The sequence below is a fragment of the Strigops habroptila genome, chromosome 3 (genome assembly GCF_004027225.2).
Source record: "Strigops habroptila isolate Jane chromosome 3, bStrHab1.2.pri, whole genome shotgun sequence".
In the NCBI taxonomy this organism is placed as follows: Eukaryota; Metazoa; Chordata; class Aves; order Psittaciformes; family Psittacidae; genus Strigops; species Strigops habroptila.
The window spans coordinates 6,962,683-6,986,097 of NC_044279.2; the positions used below are offsets into that span (position 1 = coordinate 6,962,683).

Sequence of the window (23,415 nt, forward strand, 5' to 3'; positions counted from 1 at the left end):
GCTATCATTCATGTGATGTGCATTGCAGTATGGACTGTATTATAAACCCATTTTTATGTGCATCTCTTATCCCCAAAGGAATATCTTTAACCATCATGGTTCATAGCTGTCTCTCACCATGGTATTTTGGAACTGTGTTTGCAACACTGCAAACAATGAAGTACAAAAAGAATCCTTCTCTGCCTGTGAAGAGGTGGAAGCATTTTATTAAGGTCTGTGGGAAAAGCATTCATGAGGAAACAGGTCTTTCAGCAGGTATAATGGTGGCAAGGACATGGGTATTGGTAGAACTCGTTTGGATTGTAGTGGTGCTTGAGGATCCATCCTGGACAAAAATCCTTTAATAGTAATTCCTGTAGAAAACCAAAATATTAATTTGCCTGGTCACATGTTGTATTCCCTTCTTCAGGAAGGTCTTCCAGGGTGTTGGGTCAAACCTGTTGTGTCTGGCTATCGTTGTGGAAATAACTGAGTTGGTAGAAAGGTGGATGCTCCCTGGGATAGCATAGACTTAACTTACAGAGCAGGGAACTAGCACAGGCTGAAATACTATAGTGTGGTGCAGCACACGGGTGTTTAATTGACCCACAGTGAGAATGAAACTAGGCAGCGAGCCCAGTTTCTTTGTGAACTCTTTGGTCAGAGATGGGCAAGGCAAATTGCTCACTGGGAGTCAAGGTCGTGATCAAGGCTTTTTGTTTCCTCTCTGGGAACTGGAAATGGTCCCACCTCTCACAAGACATCATTACAGTAGGATGCTTGCCTTCGAATGGTTAAGTGCTGAGGCTTGTCTGAGATATTTCCCTCTTCTAGGGAATGTGTTAAGCACTAAATGATGCATGAGCCCTGTTGGAGGGAAGCGTTACATTCTGTATGAAACTGTACACAGACTATTTATTTTCCACTGATGATTTTATTCTGGTAGGCAGGTGTGGTTCCAGGCTAACTTGACATGCTAAGCAGGCCCCGAAGCAAAGCAGTAATTTGCGTTCCTCTAAACAAATACATCCTCTAATTACCATTTTAAAGGTGATCTCACATAGGAAGAAGCAATAGCAAATAACTGGATAGGGTGGGACACATGTCAAACTGGCACTGGAGTGAAAAAATGTCTTGAAGTTGTAATAACTTGTCTTTACACTTGGCATGCTGCTTCGCTTGCCCCAAATTTAGTAAGATCTTGTGTGTGATATTTCCTGGGTGAAATTGTTATCTTAGGGATCAGTGTCTGTCCAAATTGCAAAAAAAGATACTTTTCCTTGGTTTATGTTTTTGCTTTTATTATTTGCATTTCCCCATGTATATTTTAACAGGTGAGCACTTGTAATGTCAGCTGGGGACTGAACAGGGCTCTCCTGTGGTAAAGACAGAAGGTGCTATAGCCTAAGTTCAAAGAGCCCATCTCTCCACGAAGGGTTCTAATAGGCTCTTAACTACACACGGGGTACAAAGAGGGATCCAGAACATGCAGTCATCAAAGAGCTCTATCTTGAGGAATGTGCAATCAAGACAAGCCAAAATCTCTTAGTAATTAAGATTGCAGTCAACTTTGATTACGAAGCCCAACTTTTGATCCTCTCTTCTCCCCCTGGTCATGGCTTGCAAAATTTAATTGCTGTCGAAGATGACATGTTTATTTTCAAATAGGCTGCTTTGATTTCTGCAGAGTGGAAAGGAAATTAATCCAACTCAGTTTTAGTGACAGACCACTAGACAAGTTGGCATTTGCTGAGCACCTGTGCGTGTTCTTCTGAAGTTGCCATCCCCTACCTTCACTGTGCCACAAGCAGTGATGCTGGGCGACTTATGGGCCCTGGGCAACATCATTCTCTGCTCTCCTCCATGAGGTATAATAATGACAACAGCTTAAATTTGAGCTTACTTTGTTATTCTATGTGTTGACTAGCAGAGTTAGAATATCTCCCATACAGCATGTTGGAGATATAATTACTCTATATTATTTATTAAGTATCTGTAAGAATTCCCCAAATGCCCTTTATACTTTCACTTTTTTAAAAATCTGAAACGATGTAATTAAAAATCAGTTAGATTATTAAATGAAATTCCCTTCCAGTTATCTAGGTTAAGGTTGTTTTCCTCTTATTTGTATGAATGTTTTCTGTCATTTCTGTTATGCGTGTTGTGTATTATAAAACCCTCTTCTTCACACTCCGAGAGGAAAACAACATCCTTGGAAAAGCAAAGTGTTAGAAAACATCCCAACATTCAAGATCTCTGCAGTATGTATCAGTAACAGAGAGAATAAAGATTTCATCAAAAATCCCTGTCATCTGACTGTTATCCCACATTTCAACAAAGCACATGTAATATTACCACTGACTGCAGCCACAACTTGTCATGGCAGTGTGTCCAGGAAAGGCCCACATGTACCAGCATTTGAGATAACAACCCAGACAGGTATTCAGCAAAGAGTGCAGGAATATGAAGAACAGAGAAGGGGAACTAAGGCTTTTTTAGCTGAACTGCATTGTATGGATCAGTAGAGTTCACTGCCAGAAACCTGTTTAAATTTCAGAAAACAAACACGTGTTTAAACAATTTCCTCCCATTAGAATTCAGTCAGAGGCTTCTTTTTTCAGACTCTTGTGAGATGGTTATTAATTCCTCATCCAAAACCGTGTTAGATTTGTCAGAGTGAACTGTAGCATGCTTCAGCTAGCAATAGCTTGAGTTTGCACAGTAAAATGTTGCAGCCTCTGTGTTGGCAATAAACGGTGACTTGAACAGATGCATGTTTCCTTTTCTAAGTGATACAGCAAGAATTGTGTGCAGACTGAGGGATGTAGTTGTTGTTTGCATGAATATCATGCACAGCTGAGTTTACATATTTGATACGATCCTGTCTGACTCCAAGGAGATAAATGAAATTAAGTTCTCAGAAGGGAAGTAATTAGACCGTGAAACAATGGCAGAGATATGGCACTATGGGAGAAAATGTCCTTGAATACACAGAGGTTGGAGGGGCTCTTAGTGGAGAATACAGGTTTTCTTAGCTCTCAGCAGATTAACAAAGCTAAGACTTCTCAAAATTAAAATGAGAACCAAAGGGGCTGCTACAGACCTGACAATCCTGGCTTTGGGGACAGAAGGGACAGGTTGGTTGAGGAATGGTATTGTCAAGAAATCTCCATCAGAGGGAGATGCTGGGAGGAAGGTCTTCAAGGTGGATTGATCCAGGCGTCAGCCTTTTCTCTTGCTTGCCACAGACTTTTGGGGAAATAGTGAGGGTGTTTCCTACAGTCAGTAGCCACAGAAAAACAGGCTGAAGTAGAGGGACCATCTGTGTGAAGATGTCAGGAAAGTAAGGAGACTGCTCGTCAGAGTTGTGGTGCAAGAGGGATTATCCAACAGCCTTCAACCCAGAGAGATGTGGGAGAAGGGAAAGAAGTGTTTGGCAAAGTGTGCTGGCTGTTGACATGAATTTGTTTCCTCTAAAATTGAGCAAATTCCCAGCCCTGAATCTGCCTTTATAGTGACTGAGGCAACAGATCTTTTATTATTTCGCCTGACCTTTAGTTAAACAAATAATAAATGCTACCACAAGGAAATACCGGCTCACCTTCCTTTTAAATTATCTAATAGTGCAACTTGTTTGTTTGAAGAATCAGGCACTAAAACTCTTTTTAGTTAGGTTTACATTTGTTTAATTGTTTTTTACTTCACCAAGATTGTTTCAGAATTAAAAACTAGCTGGATGTAATCAGCTATTAGCATGAGCAGCTTGCAAACACTGCCAGTGGGATGCTGAAGGTTTTTTATATGGATCAGCCAGAGCATTTGGAAACTCATGATTGTGAGAAGCAATGACATATTTTAGGCACAAATGCCTGAAAGTAGCTGTTGTATGATCTTGTCAGGTTCACATGAGTCATGGATCCCTAAAGAGGTGGATATTGCTTGGTTTTCCATTGGATAAAAGAGGGCATCACGGTTGGCACTTTGCATGGCAGGGATCCTCTTTATCAGTGTATTTAATCATAATGAATCCTTACAAGTTATTTAATGTGTATCTTAGTCTTAAAAATGAATTAATCCTGTGTAACAGTCCCCATTTCTAGGGGAATCACCTGGAAATCATGGGGCCCAGTATTAGAAATCCATGAGTATTTGACTAAAAGAAATCAGGCTGAGAGTGAGATTTTTCTCAAGATAGTTGGGAGCAGATGGTCATGCCAAGGGACAGGGAAGTAGGCACTTCTGCATGAATTCTGGTCCATGTTTTGAATCTCAATAAATAGCATGGCCTCTTGATTTCAGCTGCTGGCCTCACTCCCTGCTGTGGATAGATGCTTCACCCACAGCACCACTCAGCCTATTTGTGAAATGATGAAGAGTAAATCCCATTTGAAATGGAGGATTAATGTAGTCAAGGGGCTGCAGTCAGCAGTGAGGGTGTACACACATCTGTCCTCTTGTTTAATACTGCAAACCATCACCATGATGTCTGAGTAATGCATTCCAGATTAGGAATTACTAGGTCTCTGGCAAACTTAATGGAGGTGTTAATCACCTTGCTTTTGGGGTTATAAAATACAGTTCATACACATACCTGCTTGATGTTTGGTAACTAGCTTTAGTTTCCTATGTTTGAAAGTTCTCGGGGTTTCTGTGAGAGAGAAGGAAAGGAGCTGTGCTTGCTGTGCAGAGTCAGCATATCCTCAGATTGCTCTGCTTAAGCCCTGTTCCCAGCTGGCATATCTTTGTCAATGGGTGCTGAGAGAGGTCTCAGTTCATTTCCAGGCCTGCAGTCCTCTCCCTTGGTGAATATTTCCATTTTCAAGGGCCATTTCTACTTTAATAAACTGAAAGTTGAGTTCCTTTGAACCATTAGACATCTGTGCTCTTCCTCCCGAGAGGACTGTTCCTCTGGCAAAAAAAAAAAAGAGATGGAGGTTGTTTATCTGCAGAGCTCTGGCCAAGTCCCACCTTCAAACTGTAGCATTGTTATTTGGAAGGAAAAGGAAACACTGAGAGCCAGGGTAGGATGCAGATTGCCTTAATGCGATCCAAAACCTGTGGAAATGATCCATGGGGAGAGCTGGGAGCCTTGAGAGCAGCCCTCCAGAAAGTCAAAATGTTGGATGGAGATTTGCCTAGAAATAGGCAAAGGCAATGCCTGAGCTCCTATCCGTCTCCAGAGCTTGGAGACCTACCTCTGAGCAGCGCATTAGCTGCCTTCGTTCATCCTGGAGCCAGACCCTACAGCCCTTTCTGGAGATGGGTGTCCATCTGAGAGGGTCTTACTGCTTGTGATTGTATGCTCTCTTCCTGGTGGGGATACATGGGCAGGTGATAAGACACAAGTCCCATCTCCTGGGTGGCTTTGCTGCCTGAACCTCCTGGGTTTAGGTGTTTTCACCCCTTCCTGATGAAAGTGGTGGTGGAAGTGCAGGATTCACGGGTCAGAAGGAGACCAGGCCATAGTGTGATCACCTAGTTGGGACTTGGAGCAAGGAGATCCTTGTTCTGCTCTGCTCCATGGCTATGTCCTCTGACTTACAGAGATTGGATTAGCAGCAGAAAGATTCCTGATAACTAAAAGCTGTTCAAGTGTGGTGCGAAAGAGTTCACACCATCACAGGGGAACATGTTGTATGAGAGAGAGATGCAGGCATTTGAGAGAGCGCAAAGAATCAGGAAGAACATTAGAATCAGCATGGTTTGGGTTGAAAGGGACCTTTAAAATCATCTAGTCCAACCCCCTGCTGTGGACAGCTACATACAAGACTGGCCAATGCATCTTGTCACCTTTAGGACAGACTTCTAGGAGCCTAGAAGGGTTGTGAGGAGGGCTTTGGTATTGGTGACCCCAAAGATAAGGAGCAGCTCCAAAATGTATGGGCATCCAGTGCGTGTAACAGGCAGCATAAAGGTACTTGGTTGAAAATCTAGTTCTTTTCTTGATTAGCGTCACCACCTTGTTAGAGGTGAGAAATGAGTGTTCAGTATGATAGGTAAGATGGGGATAGACTAAGTCCTTAAAGATGGAGATTAATGTGTTATGTTTCAGGGAATAGATAGTGTAAGAGCCGATGCATAGCGCATAGATGTGCACAGTTGAAAACATAGCCTAGGAAATGTGCTTCGCTGGAGTATGAGTGAATGAAAAAGGCCAGAGAGGAGGAGATTACAGGAACCGAAACATGCATGATTGGGACTCTTCCGTTCCCTTTGTCTTATTCCTGATTGTTCCCCTGAGCAGGGTCTCACAGACAGCACAAATAAAAAAGCACAAGCCTTTGGAAACTGTGTGTGACCTGCTGTCATTAAACGGCATGGCTGGCACAGATAGCAGCCGCAGAGATAACTTGTATATGCGAGATAGCCTGCCATGGAGAAGAAAAGAGCTTTCCACCTTCAGGGGGGCTTCTGACAAAGAATAAATGGATGGGAGGAGGCAGCCGAAGCCAGGGGAGAAAATAAGATGTAAAAACAAAACCAAAAATACAAACAAACAAAAAAAAAAAACTCAGGAGACACTGAGTAACAATTAAACTAATGTGAGTTTAATTTTCAGTGTTTTAACCATTCATGCTGAGTGATTAAGTGCTGCGAGATTTGACGACTCTGATTATCTTCTCAGAAGTGTATTTATACCTGTCAAAAGCAAAATGATGTGTTTGAAACACAGCCTCACCTTCCCCACCTGTATCTGGTACGGAGTTTGTAAAGCATTATTCAACAGTGTGTTAATCAAAATGATAAGTGAATTTGGTCTGAATTAAGCACATGCATGACTGATGCAATACTAATTGCTCAGCAGATTTTGTACATGGGATTATGACTATGTGACTTTACCGGTATTGTAGACCTGGTTTCAGGTTGCTGAAACCTGTCTACCCCTTGGGGAATCTGCTTCTCCCTTGCCTTGTACGTTATGGTGTCATCAGAACCAGCTCAGATGAACCACGCCAGCATGGTGTGGGCCAAGTCGGGTGTGAATGAGGACACAAGGTTTGGTTATCCTATCATCTACCTTTAGATATCTAGAAGTGTATGTCCTTGGAGTAAGAACTGCCATTCTTCTGCCCATTCCAACTGACCGGTTCCACTTGGTTATCTTTTTCAGTAAGATATATAAGGTGACAAAGAGACATTCCTCAGTGTCTGGTGTCTCTGGAGGTTTCTTGCTGGTTTCTTGGCAGTAAGTTTGTGCCTCTCAATGTGCCTGTTAGTTGGCATGAAGTCACACATCGAAGCCCAAACATATTTTGGAAATGTGGATTCATGATTTTTTTTCCCCCTAAATATTTCCAAACTATTTTTCATAACATTTGCTGGTAGCTTGTGCCAGCCTGAAGCCTGAGCACGTCTGGCTCCCTTTGAAATGCTCATAGCGTCTTAAACAAATTCCACTGGCTTTGCAAGCTTTCATTTTTGGTCCTAGCTCAAAGGTGAATGTTTTAAAAGTGTGAGAACAGTGTTTCCAGTCCCACTTCAGAGCTCTGTGCGTGGGGAGAAATGTACTTTTTTTCCGTATGCTTGGTTTGAAGGTCATAATTTCATAATGAAAAGTGTGAAGTTAGGAGGTTAATGGAAACTCAGAGCAGAAGCATTAACTCAGCAGGTAGCTTCCTCTCTCTTACGGTTCTATTGAGAACGCACAAATGTCCTCCTGGCTGGAGGAAGTAATTATTTGCATCGAATATGTTGTTATTTTAAAATCCCACCAGAGCACAGAGTAACATGGTAATGCAGTAATATACAAGTTGAAGTGTAACTAGGTGGATATAGCAATAAAACAGGGCATAAAGAGTAGGACAGGATGCCTGTCAAGATGCAATTTGGAGTTAAACTTCAAGGGGCATTGCGAAGGAGAGTGCGAAATGTGAGAAGACACGTAATTGACATGGACCTGTGCAATTCTAGGTTCTAAGCTTAAGCACAAATTAGAAATTGTATAGGAACATCTGTGCCTGTATCTGTGTTGCATTTGGAATTGAGATGTTCTGTAAATTTTATTCCAAATCCAGCTCTTGAGGGATCACCAGATCACAGATGATAAGACCCATGAGCATGTGTACATTCATCTAGAAATGAACTTCTAACCTCTTAAGTTTGTGATGCCAATCGCATCACCGAATACTTTCCCTGCAGTTTTTCTCATGTGCTTAGCATCTATGAAGCGCTAATACACTTGCAGCTTGTGGCAACACACCGAATTTTATTGATGCCACAGAAAGCTGAAGTAATGATAAAAAAGAGGTAGGTTTGATGACTGTTTCATGATGTGTCATAAATGAATGCATTGCTCCAGTTAAGCAAACAATAGGCAGGAATGAATGCTATAAAATCGCACCCCTGGCTTTGTAGCTCCTTTTTTCTTGTGGGAGAAGCCAAGCATTGAGTAGCCTCAAAGGCTGAGCTGCAGAACGCCTTCTTCCCAAACATGTGCTCCACCCAGCTCAAAATTGATGCACCTCTTGTAAAGCAAGATTTGTCGTATTAGGGATCCTCTAGCGTCATTCTGACAAGCTCTATTGGCAGATTCTGCTTTAAAGAAGATACAGCTTAAATGTATTAAATTAAATGTATTAAATTCAGTATTATTTGTGGTGAGCAACACAGCTTTTAGCACTGCAGAGGGGAGGGTGATGTTACCAGAATGCCCTGTGTCCATCAGCGCTAAGGCTGCATTTAGTACCATTTATTTTAGACTTCATCTAATAGCTACCTTTCATTCTAAATACCTTGAATTAATTAGATGTATTGCTTAGGAAAAAATGAGTCACTATGTGTGACTTGTATGTGTGACTTGGCTGCATAAAATATTAGAAATCTATAGCACCGTAGTTTATAAGTCAGTTGGTTAGAAAACATTCTCTTAAATGCCATGAAACAACCCACTTTTTCATAGTTATTTCTTCTTAGTTGAGTGAATGAAACCCAGGAATTGACAAAGAGAAATCTGCTATCATTGTCCTTTGAAATACAGTTAGGAACTCTTGTTTTCATGTATTTTCATGGCCGTTTCTGCTTCATCATGACATGCAAAAGGTCTATAAGCAGTGGTAAAACCTAGAATGATGGAAAAATAGCCACATGTTGTTGCAATACTGCTCTTTTGCCCTTCTGTTCTTACAGTTAGACATGCATTTATTTTACATCAAGGATTTGTTGTCTTTTAACATTAATTACTGCTTATGACATTAATATTCTTCTTGTTAATGTCTGAAGTAAGTATTGGTGTTGTCTCTGCCAATGCTCTGGAGCAGGATAGTGCCACAGCGACATATTTAAAAACCATAAATTCCATCTGCAGTGGTTATTAGGGGTTTAAAACTATGGAAAGATTTCAGTCTTCCAGCCCTTTAGTGCTTATATCACGTTTAGAAATAATCTAGAGTTATATTTTTAAGATATTTAGCTATCTGAAGATACCCAGGAGGATGCTTGAAAGCGCTTTGATGCTTAGTTTCTGTAGGAAGTTAGTTGCATCGTAAGGTACCTAATAATCTTTAGAAGTCTGCTCCTTGACTACTAAGTGGGTGTTTTTAGAAATTACACTTCCATGACATGGGAAAAGAGGGAACTGCAATTCAAAGTACTGACAAGTGGCTGCAAGTACAGACCTGGCTTCTGGTATAAACTCCTCTGTTGCCTCCTCAAAGGTGCTCTGGGGACGTTTATGAATCCAGGTTTCTCTCTCCTAAAAATAGAAACCTATACATAGGGTCCCTGTGCTCCACAGTAATACAAGTAGCAGGAATAAATGAACTTCAACACTATTTAATTTTTAATTAGAACCCCTTCATCATATCCTTTGTAAAACTGGGGAGATTAAGTTTCTCAAACTTATTCTCACCTGGTTAAAAACCAATTAACTGCTACACACAAGCCAAATGTGTGCTTATTAGCAAGAATTTCTGCTAATTAGCTTGTTCTGGTTAAGTGACTTTTCTGCCACTTGGTGTGTCAAGTTCAGGTCTACTTTGGACTCTACAGCCATGCTGCCAAATTTGAATCCAGCCGAGTGAGACCCCCAGTGGTCCTCCATCATTAAAGATGTCAGGATTTGACACAGCTGAATTATGCCATGATTAATTCTGCCCATTGCTGGGAGTTTTCTCACTCTTCCTGAAGACCACATGCAAATCAAGCCTGATAGCAGTGGAAGATGTATTTTTACCTCCAGTATCTGGGAAGATTGAAAATAAAACAAGTTTAAACATCAGTAGCCTTCCCTTAAGCTATAAAGTGGCAGGTTCAGTTATGGAGGACTGAAGCTGTATTTTCCTCTATCATTACCAATTGTGCAGAGGAGTGGCTCCAGGACATTCAACAGTCCTACTGCTTTCACACAGGTGTCAGGAGAAGTGAATCTGCCTTCGAGTTTGGCTTTCTGTACTGTGTGGCTGAGGACAGTAACTCATAGTGAACACAGAGTGGTATGGTTGTCCTCCGAGATCAATCCCCCGCTGCGCAGAGCTTTCCCACTTACTCTTTCATGGTATAGGGTGTACATGACTCACCCGAGGGCTATTGACACTTCCCACAGGCAACTGGGGGAGCAGTCTTCTGTGTAGGAGTGTCCTAATACAGTGATGATGAAACGTGGAAACCTGCCTAGCCTCTTCCTTATCCGTCTGTCTTTCTCAATAAATAAAATAGACTGGCTTCCCAGTAGCTTGGTGGGAAGGAGGGGGTTTTCTGGCAGGTTGCTGATGATGAGTTTGTCATGTGGCTTGTCCCTGCAGACCGAGCGTTTGAGTCAGACTGCTGCCGAGATGCCAGCTAAGGATTGCACAGGAGCCCCGAGGGAGCTGTGCTCCAGCATCCTGGTCTGCAGGGCATCAATGCTGCCTGGGCATGTGGCCCTGGGCCAGCCAGCTGAGCAGGCCGCAGGCAGGCACAGCTGATGCACAGTAGCCCTAATGACACAAGCACAAGACGACCATGAGGATGAACACAGGGCTGGAGCACCTCTCTTATGAAGACAGGCTGGGAGACCTGTGGTTCTAAGGAGACCTTAGAGCTGCTTCCAGTGTTTAAAGGGGCCTACAGGAAATCTGGAGAGGTACTTTTTACAAAGGCAGGTAGTGACAGGACAAGGGGAATGGCTTTAAACTGGCAGAGCGGAGATTTAGATTAGATGCAAGGAAGAAATTCTTTTACTGTGAGGGTGGTGAGGCGCTGGCAAAGGTTGACCAGAGAAGCTGTGGCTGCCCCATTCCTGGCAGTGTTCAAGGCCAGGTTGGACACAGGGGCTTGGAGCAACCTGCTCTAGTGGAAGGTGTCCCTGCCCGTGGCAAGGGGTTGGAACTAGATGAGCTTTAAGGTCCCTTCCAACACAAACTATTCTGTGATTCTGTGACCCAGTCAAAGCTTGTGATTTTCTGGGCTGCCCAGCAATAATATGTAGTGGCCTGATCTGCAGAGCTGAGCGTGCAAAGGGCTTGTCAACTTTATCGGGGGGCAAAAGGTTTATGCTCAGGATGTCTTTTGTGCTTGGTTGCCCATTTGCTTTTCTGCTTCTCTTGTGGAGCAAATGCAGTTTTGAGGGATGCAGCTCTTTGGATAGGACTGTAGAGCATAGCCCTGATTCATGCTTTGGTTACATTGCTGTTCTCTGAGTACATAAACAATCTCCACCTTTGTACTGCTACTTGTCCTTATCATCAGCAGTATGGGTCCTCCTCACACATATGCACTACCTTTTAGGGTAACCCAAGAACTGAAGATCCTGTACAAGCCGCAGCAGGGAGTACCAGCTCTGTCACATCTCCTGGGTGATAGTTGCATTAATTTCCTGTATCGTGGCATGAGCTATCTAGTTTTGTTACATCTTTCAATCCTATGCTTGTCCAAATAGGCAGTTACCCATGTTTTTGTGTAACTTACTTATACAGGTGCATGACTGGTGTAGCATTCACCATTCATTAGTATGTATTCAAACCAATGAAGGAGATAATAGTAGACAGCAATATCCCTGTGTCTGTGTCAAATGGGTGTTTCACAGATGGCAGAGCTTTCTTTTGAAAAGTGTAGTATCTGCTGCCAGGTTTCAGATATAACTGGCTGTATGTGTACATACTGCACTCATTTGAGAACTAGGAGGCTACAAAAAGAGTATTATACTCGTTACTTGGCTCTTCATTCACTGTAAACTAATAAGATCTTCTTATTTTGTGAGGCAAGGTACAGGGATAGTTGCTTTGCTTGCAGTCAGGTCACGCTTCCAAGAATGTCAGTCTTCCTCTTTAGGACAATGGTTTTCAAGGGTTTTTCAAACAGACCCTCCTTTTTCTGTTCATCTGTCATTGCATGAAACACCTTTAGCGCAACCCACCTCAGCCCAGGAGCTGTTCATCACCTTTAACTGCATGTAGCTCCTCACGTCTCTCAGGCAAGAGAGTGGGAATCAGCTATAATTACTGGCTGCACATGTAAATCCACACTCCTCCACACTAGGAAAACAGGGCTGCTGCCAGCAACTAGAAGATGGTTCAGTGCTTTTGGCTGAAAGAAATCCTTGCAGCCACTGCTTTTATCTTTTTCACCTTTAATGATTAATTCATCATTAATATTTGTTTTGATGTGTTTCAAATTAAACAGTCTGGAGGGTTTTGCTCAAGCTTTGCAAGCCTTTTTGAATGCTGCCAATTGGGATCCACCACTTGGAAACCATCATTCTGATGGCTTGGTCTGCTTTTGGTGGAAATTAGGGATATTCCTGAAATCAGGGCTGGCACTGGCACATAGATGTTCCTGTTGCCTTAAATGGGCTGCAGGTCCTACTGTAGGAATCCAAGCATTTCAGAAGGTTTTTTGGTCGTAATCTTCCCACTAGAGCTGTGAGTTATTGTAATAGAAGACCCAGAGCCTGAATTTCTTTTTCTTGAAAGGCTACTGAGCGTTCACATGAAAATGCTGGAGACAAGTGAACATAAGGTCAGCACCTAACTCCGGGTGTGCAATCTAGGAATCTCTCATTTGTATTCTTAAAGTGCCTGTATTAATTTGTTATGTTTGTGTGGTGCCTAGTGAAAAACCAGGCATCTCTGCTGGAGATGTTCAGTCTTTGTCTGAGCTCTGTTGTGATCCAGATTCAAGGCAGAAGAGAGCATAACCTCAGCCTGTGTCCTGGGGAAGCAATGAGACTGTGGCTTCACTTGTTGCATGCTTGATGGACCCAGCAGCATGCCTGGCACAATAGCTGGAGTCAGCTATTGTTTCAGAAATGATAGGATGCTGCCTCCAGCATCCCTTTTGCGCCATGTCTGATGGCTAGAAAGTCCCACAGGAGGAAATTACGTGTCCTCTGGGCTTGAGGAGGTTCATACTTCTCTTTCCCCTTCCCAATAGGGAATCAAGCTATCTTTTAAGATGAGAAAACAGCTTCTTCAAGCTGCCCTACTGTGCGGTGCAGAAGGCAGAGTGTCACACCGAGTACAAATGCCCCTGGCAGTGAAGGAGCCAGACCAGTCTCTGTTCACAGGACCTGGAGAAATTAGAAATGAAGAGAAGGATTACACTGCTAGGGAGTATAAAATGAGGTAGAGCATGGATCAGAAGTTGTGAGGTGTATGTGGGTAGGTTTTGTCACAGCCGGTTAGTGTTTCAGCTGCTTAACTACACAGCTCAGGTTTCCAGCTGTGAAATGTCTCCAACTTGACATTAACACCGTGAAATCTCATGAGAATATTTTATAAACATGATATGTAGTGCTGGCATTTCACAATAGAATACATGCAGTGTTGGGAAAGGAAGGCCATTGAAATGGTTGGGAAGATTTCTGTGTCTTCACCCTTGAGTAACAGGAGATCACAGGGGTGGTGGGTAGGATATGAAAGATGAAATGGAGAGAGGTCAAGTTGTATACGGATGAGACAAGGTCTTCCGACACCTCCCCATCCTTTCTTCTTCATGTGGTGGGTTATACCACCATGTAGGTTCCAGAGGAGGAAGTGGCATTGATAGCAGAATCATTCAGCATCCTGCTGGGACACCGGCTCAGGGCAAGTCCCATCCTGGCTCATTTCTTTGCATTTAGAAAATTACATGGAAGTTGAAGTGTTAAATCCTGAAATAACTAAACTGGCAAAAATTGTTAATTTTAAAATTAACTTAATCTCTCTCCTGAATTTTGGCTGCTCCAGCTTCCTTTGAACGCCTGCTCTGAGCCACTTGCTGCTTGCTACCAGTGCTGGGGCTTTTTATCACAGTCTCCACTTCAGTCACAGCTAGAGGAGTGTATATGAACTGATTCATCCCTCCCCATTTGCCTTTGTGTCCCATCTTCTAGGGCATCTTGGATCTTTCTCTTGTAGCTGGTTTTCAAAGCAGACAGGACTGTATGATGATGTTTCCTACCCACTCCAATTAACCTGGCAGGAGCACAGGGATCTTAAAAGATATTAGTAAAGACACTAATTTCCTTCATGTGTTGTGAGCAGTCTGACCCCAAAGTTCAACTCCTTGGCCTTCCAGCCACAGAGATTTAGCTAATCTGTCCAGACAATCAATATATGGGCACTGAACCATCTGGCGTTAAGCTGGAATTAGCTCTTCCTTGCCCAGTCATTAGATCAAACAAGGTGAGATGGGCCACGTGGGTTCGAACAAAAGGTATCGTGGTGGTAGGAGATCAGAGGAGGTCAAAAATCCTGTCTGGCTGGGAGATGTAGCACCATTTCTGTCTTTCTGCTCATAAATACAAGTTCTCTTTCATTTGTAGTGAAAGAGAATATTCAATACTGAATCCAGTAAACTTCCTCCAGCTCCTTGCAATAAGCAAATTAAGGATATAACTTCAAAACAAAACAAAACAAACCCCAGCAATCTAAATGCAGCAGGAGAGAAAAAGCAGATGTTTTGGCTTTGCAAACTCTGTAGAGCCACCTGCGCTAAGAGCAACTGACATCTGCCTGGTTTTGTTCACATCTCTGCTCTTTGTCTAGTTGAGGTTTCATTAACTTTCACATTATTTGCATCTGTGTTTGTGAGTGAGAGAAAGGGAGACTGCTGATCTGAGATGGTGTATACAAAGCCCTTTCTGCAGCCGCAGAAGCTGCAGTACCATGTGCTTGTTGGCTGCAGGGGAGAGGAACAGTTCGTGGGATATGAAGTAGTAGAAATTAATCTCAGTGCCATTAAACCTTTCACTTTTTATCTAAAGCTGTCTCCAAAAATGTCTGTTTCAGGGGAGGGTGGTTGACTTAGTGATGTGAATTTGGTAGCCTTTTATTTACTACGGGCTGCCAAACCCTTGGGTGAAACTAGTCCAGAGGTACAATCCCTATGTTGGTGTGAGCATTTTAAATTGTATGATTTTCCAACCTGGAACTTCACTTTGTGTGCAAAAGAAAAGGAAATCAACCAGCCTGCTTTTTTCCCCTCTGCAGAATTTACTGCAAGAAGCCCCAACCTATGCAGCTCGTGCTTGCTTCTTGTGAACTGCCTGGAGCCACTTCTCGTGGCTGCTTGGAGTCACCATACAGTGCTGTCAGTAGACTATTTGCTGACTGTGCAATGGCCAATGGCATAAAAGGCATTCCTGTTTTGTGGCCTAAAATCATCAAGGAGAGAAAAAGGTTTCAATCTGAGATATAAAATCCCACAAGGTAATTTGTGCCCTGTTTGTGAGAGAAAGGTCTGCCATAAAGTCACCTTTTACAACATACAAGATATGATAGTTGATAACTGAGAAAGGCCTGATAAATACCAACTGTGCAAAAAGAAAAGGCTTGGACAGGAGCTTACATTTCTTCTTTTCACACTAGAAAGTCCACGTGGGAGGGAAACCTGGATGATGGGAGAAGTGTCATGCTGAACTCTGCTCATGCAAGTATCAGTGAAGCTGTATGGGGAATATTCGTATAAAATACCTGTTTGGGGGCTGTGGGATAAGAAAGGGAGGGGGCTAGAGTTAGAGATATAGTACCTCGTGTCGTACATGTCCAGTTGATTTTTCAAATGTCCAAATTACAAGAGACCTTGCATCAAGGTAAGGCAACGCAAGTCTGATGGGCAGCATCAGCATTTGAAGGTTTTTCCAGACCATGAGAGGGGGGAAGAGCTCTGCTGCAGTCAGTCAGCCATTTCCAGGACTGCAATAAGTTTCCTTCTCTGTACCAACCATTGCCATCTCACTTACCCTGTTCCTGTCTTAGCAGACTTGTCACATTTTCCCCTTGGGAGCAGGCCAAAAGTTCCCATGTGTTCTCACATCATTACGAGCCATCCTGAAGAGTTTTTGATAGTTTTTGTTCATGTGGAAAGCAATCTGATATGATCACTCCATGTGTGAGACTATCCTAATATCTGTTGAAATTATTGACTCATTTCAACTGAATAAGAGAGCTGAGCAGAGGCAAGTTTCTAGTGTCCTCCAGAGCAGGAACTGCGAGTTAAACAATTCCCTTGGCCAACTGGTGAATTCATCAAGCCCAGTAACCCTCATGCTGCTGGCAAAACTCTCTGCAGGGTATGTGTAGAAATAATGGAACATTTATTCGCAAAGACATTTGGTTTCTCAAAGCCACAAATCCTTACAGACTCAGGCTTTGTTAGTTCTGGCTCACAAAATTGTTTGTGCTTTCTTGTGGCATTTTATCTGTGACACGTGCTGTTCATGGAGGTGCAGCATTAAATGTCATGTCTTGCAGATGTAACACTTTGGCTCGGAAAGAGTTGTTATAGAGGGAACCTGCCCTACTTAAATAGCTCTCGTGTTTGCCCAAGGTTTTTTGTACAGTATTCTTCTAACTGATTCTAGTTTTCAGCGTTAAATATGATAGATTTTAATGTAAGTGATTCAATTGTAGTTTATAGCATGCCTTTGCAGCTGGAGTACTTAACGTGCTCTCCTGGCAGCTCAGCAGCCAAAGCAACCTCAAAATCTGGTCCTCGGCTTTTATCTTTGCAGAATGCTACCCTTCTAATTAATGATCCATGGCAATATGCAACAAGTTTACTTTCAGCTTTTGGCCTCTGGGGTGATCAGGAGCCAACAGAGATGTACAGGGAGCTCAGTCATTAAAGGATTTAGTTTCCCTTATTGTATGTCAACTTTAATCCTTTGCTTCGTAAAAGCAATCTGAAGCCAAAGCCCATGGAATATATTGATTTTATTTATTTATGTATTTATCTATTTAAATTTTATGAATGTTGAAGTGCGTTTTGCCAGTTAGGACTAGGTCTGGACTTATGGGGCTTGTGCCTTTCTGGTGGTAGTGAGTAGGACGTGGCAGCTCTGTGAAGGCCAGATTTAGCATCACTGGCGAAGGTGGATTTAGCATCACTGGAGAGCCACGCCATGTACTCATCACTACTCCGGTGCCACAGCACACCCAGTTGGGCGTGATGGAAACTGTCATGCAGGGCAAATGCCACTCCTGGTCAAGTTGGGTCTTGTTTCGGGGATGGGTTTCAGCTCCTTTAGAGGCAGACGTTTCTGTGCTTCCACAGCACTGAATGCTGTGGCAGTCAGGTTAAAATGACAATGCCCCTATCAATGTTTTTGTACAGTAACTGCTCAGCAAGCAAAGGGGACCAGCCTGTGCTTAGGGCTCTGAAGCAGATCAAATGCTCTCCTGTCAGCCCTTGTTTGCACAGCTGCCATGCTTGGAAAAGTCACCTGAAGTCAGTTGCCCAGTTCAGTTTGCTCCTCTATTAAGTCTTGACTAGCAATTTGCTCCTATATTAAAATATTGCTCAGGTGCAAAACTGCCTCCATTCATTTGTGTTGTTTACACCTTTGTAACAGCTCGTGGGCAGAATCATAGACCTGGAAGACTGGAGGGGAAACTTGGTAATTTTGCATGGTTGCATTAAGCCTTGTGTCTTGTGTCTGCCTGCAGCACGGCATCAAAACCAGTGCTGCTCTGAAAATGGTGAATCCATCCTTTCTTTTCATAGTTTCTTAACAGGATTAATCACTCTTCATCTTTTTTTTTTTTTTTTTTTTTTAAATATACTTAAATTTCCCTGATTCTCACTTCTAGATTTATTTTCCTCTTCTTTGTCCCCTGGACTGCAGCATCTCATGGGCCTGGTAGGGTGAAGAGTCCTGAGTGAATTGATTAGAGTATAAGCCTGTCTTTATTTGTATATTTATTTCTAGACAACTTCTTTCTGTCAAATGGCCTCAGAATATTCTTGAAAGCAAACAAAGTAGCAGTGGTTGAAGGTGGCACCATGTCACAGATGAGGGGATTTGTAGGGACATATCAGGGTGTAGAGATGTGAGCAGCCCCTGGGGTTTGCCAGGAAGGAAGGAGAAAGTCATGGAAAACAGCAAATATGAGGAATGGGTGATTAAAAGAGTGGTCAGCGAGATTTCCTTAGCTGGATGTTTCATGTTCATAATTCATAACGATTTACATAATTTAATTTAATCTGCTTTAACCAAGACCACGTTTTGATAATACTTTGGGGTTGGGGGATCTGGTTTCTTGGACCCCTCTGCATTCCCTCTCATGTGATTACAGAAGAACATCTAGCTTTTCTGCACACCGCTTCCCCTTTTGTGAAATGAGAGCAGCACCTTTTAAAACATAAACCACAGCAGGTCTTGAGGAGATCAGGTAGTCCAGTGAGTATTTCTGCTAAGCAAGATCACCGGTGAGGCTGAGTGGAGGCATTTGGAGGCTTAGCAGAATGAATCCTCTGAACCTTTGAGATTCATTTGGTGCTTCTAGAGGGGGATAAAAGTGGACTTAATTAAGCCATTCCCAAATCCCTCCTGATCCATGACCATTTCCTCAGCTCTTGAAGTACCCGAGCATCTGTGCAAGCCAGAAGTGTCTGTTTGGCTGTACCAGCCTGCCTGGCATTGCCGATCTGCTCGCAGGGGAGTGGTGCAAACTTGTCCTGATCCCCGCTGGCCTTTGTGGTATTGATAAATGCTGTGACGGTGCCGGATGCGATATCCTGAACCCCAGGCTGTTATTGTAATGAATAGCATTCAGCCTTGAAGGGTCAGTTATTGTGTATTAGGGCTGTCGGCGATTGCTCGGTCATGCTTTGAAGTGAAGAAAGGAGCACATGAATTTGGCAGTGGAGCGGCTGCTGCTGGCTGCAGTGACCTCTGCTGGGAAGCCCACGGCTGCTCCAGTCCAGCTTCAGCAACACAACCCACAACTTGATCTAAACCACAGGTTTCTCCCCAAGTGATTCCCATTATTTTTTTGTTTCATTTGTTAACTCCATTTTCCTTTAAATAGCTTGTCGTTTGATAGTCCATCTGAGTAGAGAAATGCTGTGTGGGACAAGTCACTTCATTTACAGGTGTGCGATGGGCACTGCACCAGGAATATTGAGTGCTGTGTAACTCCATGATTAAGGCCTTGTTGGTCCTGGGGAGGCTGAGGGAAAGTGGATAAAAATGCCTCCTTCCCGTCTCAGCAAGCCCCTTCAGTGCAGCAGCCACCAGCGGCTGGGGTGGCTGGTGTGCACAGGCATCACCTCCCAGAGGGACACATCATCTTCCAAATACCCTCATCTCTATGTGGGATTGTTCCCTTTGTGCTTTAGGGGTGATTCTGCTTTTTCTGCTGCCTTCCTCCAGATTACACTTAATATTTGCTGTTTCCCTGAATCCCACGTGCTCACATCCTGCATCTGGTTTCAAATCAGGTTGGCTCAATACAGAGGACCCCGCAGTGGTGGGACTAAACCTTTTCTCTCCCCTTCACTTTAAAACTGAGCGAGTTTACTGTCCTCCAGAGAGCAGAGCTGTGCAGTGCCCATTTGGCTTGCAAATCAGGAAGGGGTGAGGGTCTTGTGGCAACCCTCAGCACGCAGCGTTGCATGTCTGATGAGCTCTTTTCTGGCCTCTGCCTCCCTGGCTGCTTGTCTTTGTGGGTAACCCCCCCATTAGCCATGTGTGTGACAGTTAGGTGTTGCTGGCAGCTGTCTCAGAGGGTGTTAGGTTAGTTTGGAGACCTCTGAGGTTCTCAAAAATAGAAATGCAAAGCATTACTATGTGCATTAATATGGTAAAAACCGTACCGCAGGTGAAGTTGGAGGCTTTAAACAGATAACACTGTGGCAGATTATTTGTGTTAAAACTGACTTGATCATGATGGTAGGAGGTGCACAAATGATCATGTGAATGTGCATAAAGGAAAATGGATAAATACATGTAATAATTTTCATTAAAAGTGACTATTTGCTTGAAATGTCATCTGTAGTATACCTTCAACTAACTCAAACAAGGCAAAACTGCCCTTGTCCTAACCGTAACCCTTAAGGGACAGGCACTAAATCTGCACAACAAAATGAATGCTTTTAAACATGTGCTGTGTAAAGCCAAGTGGGCAATGTATTGGTTTCCTGTTGTCAATATGAAGAACTTAATTTGTGATGCAGCCTACCTGGAAATTTTGCTAAAATATCATGGGGTTTTCCCAGTATTTATATAGAGTGAGGAGCCTGCTCATGTATTTGTTGCTCTGACATCCTGTAGTGTATTATATTTGAGTTCACTTATTGTTGATGTTAAATTTCCTGTGTGTGAAGGTCCTTATATGAATGCAGCTTTTGATGACTGATTACGGGCGTAAATTCAGGTCAGTCGTAATCTTTCCAGTGAATTCAGAGGAAATTGGATTAGTCTGCATTCTTACGGGAAAGATCCTGCCAGGCACAGGGGACCTTCTGCTCTTAGCATCACGTAGACTTGAGGGCACTTAGAACAATTGAGGATGAGGTCGTGACACATGATTAAGAATCTTAATTAAGCTACTTGAACCTTGAAACATGTAGAGTTTTGCATTTGCTGACAATGCACTTTTACTTTCTTTCTGAATGTGTCCATATGTTGTTTAATGAGTGGTCTCTGCTTGGCATTTCCCAGCTTTCTCTCGCTCTTAAAATGACTGTCTGCAATTTGTGTAATTAATATTCTGCCCCTGGAGTTGTACTGGTAGTCTCTTTAGGATTTGAATAAGTTAAGTGTATCCATTGGAAATTATTTGTAAGCAGTTAAGGAACAAACCCAGAGAGGCATTGCTCTAGTAGTTAATTAGATGTATGCTTGTAGAGGTGATCTTTCTAGCATTTTGACAAGAGGCTTGGTAGGAATGATCAGCGGGAATGGTGAGGGTGTAGAAAGCCCGTGAAGGTGCTTGGAGCCGTTGCTCATGGTGCTTAATAACCCTGCAGGGAAATTTGGGTGTCCAGACCAGGTGTGACATCAGATCAGGGTGAATTTGGTGGGAAGGAGTATGGGGCTGTTTTATGGCTGCTGCCTCCCTGTGCCAGCTTCTTCATGGGGGCAAATCTCTGCCTTCTCCCTGCCAGCCTGCACCCTGACCCCACATTCTCTCGCATCTTCCTTTGTTGCTGTCCTGAGATTTCAACCTCCAACCACCATTTTCATTCATCCAACAAAGGAACTATAAACCTCTAACACCCCAGATACTTAACCCTTAAACATTTTGGCTTCAGAGAGGATTGAAGGAATTTTCTGCGCGTAGTAACAGCATTCTGGACTGTGAAGCACTCTGTTTACTTTGGTCAAAATTGTATTTTATGGTGTTGGATGAAGCACTGACAAGTAGCGTCTAACTGGAAATAGCTTTATGTTTTACAGCCACTTAACAAAATAAAAATCACTATTTCACCTTACCCCATCTTGTGGTTTTTTTCAGGATCAAGCATGAAAATATAGTTGCCCTGGAAGACATCTATGAAAGTCCAAACCATTTATATCTGGTCATGCAATTGTAAGTACTGAACCTAATGAAGTTTTTGTGTCAAAATTGCCAACTCTTCTTCTTCTGGTTTTGTTCTTTAACCCAAAAGATGGGATACGTGAGAGGTATTTGTGTGCTAGAGTCTGCGAAATCCCTGACAGGTGGTTAGAAATGAATCTCCAGGTGTGATGGGCTGTGTTGTTGTGAAATTGGGAATTAATGTATTTTGTGGATAGTCTCACCCAAATCAAATCGGTGCGAAGAGATGTCAAAGGCATCAGAACTGGCTCTGTACATACGGAGTTGTCATGGTTAAGTTCTCTGACTCAGCAGATAGCTGCTCTGTAATGAGCAAGAGGTGACCCAAGATGCCACCATGAGTATGGGTATATGGGTGCTGGATTTGCAAGAAAGTGTCATCCTTGTCTTAGCAGGAGCAGTAGCTCATACCATTGTTCTTGACATGTCTCTCTCACGAGAGCCTCTTTTCTTCCCCATTTCTCCCCTCTGAGGCTAAAAAGATCAGGAACCCATCAGGTATATGGCTGTGACCTGGTCGCATCCACCTGGCAGGGAGGAGGGAAGTGACAGGCAGATGCTCATATGCTTCCCCCCCATTGTCCCCCTTCTGAAGTAAGATTTCCAGCTCTGGTTTCTCTCTTTTTCAGTTATGAGGTCACCTCAAATAAGAGCAGAGCAGACAGGCAGCGCAGAGAGATAAATCACAGCTGGGAAGAGCCAGATGTGCCATAGGGAAGCCTGGAGCATCTGAGAGAGGCAGCTCAGAGGTTAAATACACCACATGAAGTCCTTGGGAGACTATGCCAGTCCCTTGTTGGTAATACCCAGGCATGGAGATGGCATCAGGAGCTGTTCTGCTGGCAGTGTTGGAAGAACAGTGCCCTGTTTTTGTAGGCCTACATTTCAGCCCAGAGTGCTGCAAAAGGACTTGCACAGGAACATCAGTGTGGTACAAATTCCAACGAACCAGCTGGCTTGTAGGAAGTACCAATTTCACAATCAGTTGATTAACAAATCCTTATTTCTGTTTAATCTCTTTAGGAAAAAAAGAGATCAATATTATTCACACTTAAGTTGTTTAATGTAATGTAACCCTCACTTTTCTAAATTTCTTACATCCACATCAATGGCTTATCTGAAATATAGGTCTGTAATCATAGGCGACACCAAATATATATTAGTATAAATTTCTACATGCTCACAATTCAACACTCACTAGGGAATTACCCTTTCTGTTATAGCTGTATTTGTAAACCCAGCCAACTAATTTTCCAAGGGCTAAGCATTTAGCTGTTCCCAAGGGACACAGCTTCACTGATGTCCACCAGGATGAGATGCCTGGCTGAAGTCAGCAGCCAGGAACCCATCCGCAATGCTCAGGGTGGCAGCTCTGAGCATTCCCAAGCCCTGGCATAGAGCTGTGCCCTGTGTTACAATGCAGACCAAGACATCCTGTGTACATCTGCATTGAACTGAGTCTGCTGGGGAGCAGGATCAATGTTTTTTACCATTCCTATTAAGAAAAAGCAGGAAAAATCCTCAAAATCATTGTTCTAGTCTAATATGGGCACACACTTGGGTGCAATCAAGTGATAGCACTGTAACAAACTCCCACTCACACAGAGAGCCCGGGTGATGAACCTCATGTGTGTGCATGCTCTTAATCTGCCTCAGCTACGGAGTACAACACGTTAGCTTAAGCTTATTTCATTAAAGTCATTTGATGTGCCAA

At 43.1% G+C, this 23,415-nt stretch overlaps 1 protein-coding gene across 3 annotated transcripts in view; it reads left to right on the plus strand.

The window, feature by feature from the left end:
- The window catches only part of CAMK1D (calcium/calmodulin dependent protein kinase ID), a 225,211-nt gene that overhangs the window by 113,790 nt on the left and 88,006 nt on the right, over positions 1 to 23,415 (plus strand). For all 3 annotated transcript variants that reach the window (XM_030479852.1, XM_030479853.1, XM_030479854.1), the window contains exon 3: positions 21,618 to 21,692. In XM_030479852.1, the coding sequence (XP_030335712.1) occupies positions 21,618 to 21,692 (75 nt within the window). The remainder of the gene's footprint in view (positions 1 to 21,617; positions 21,693 to 23,415) is intronic.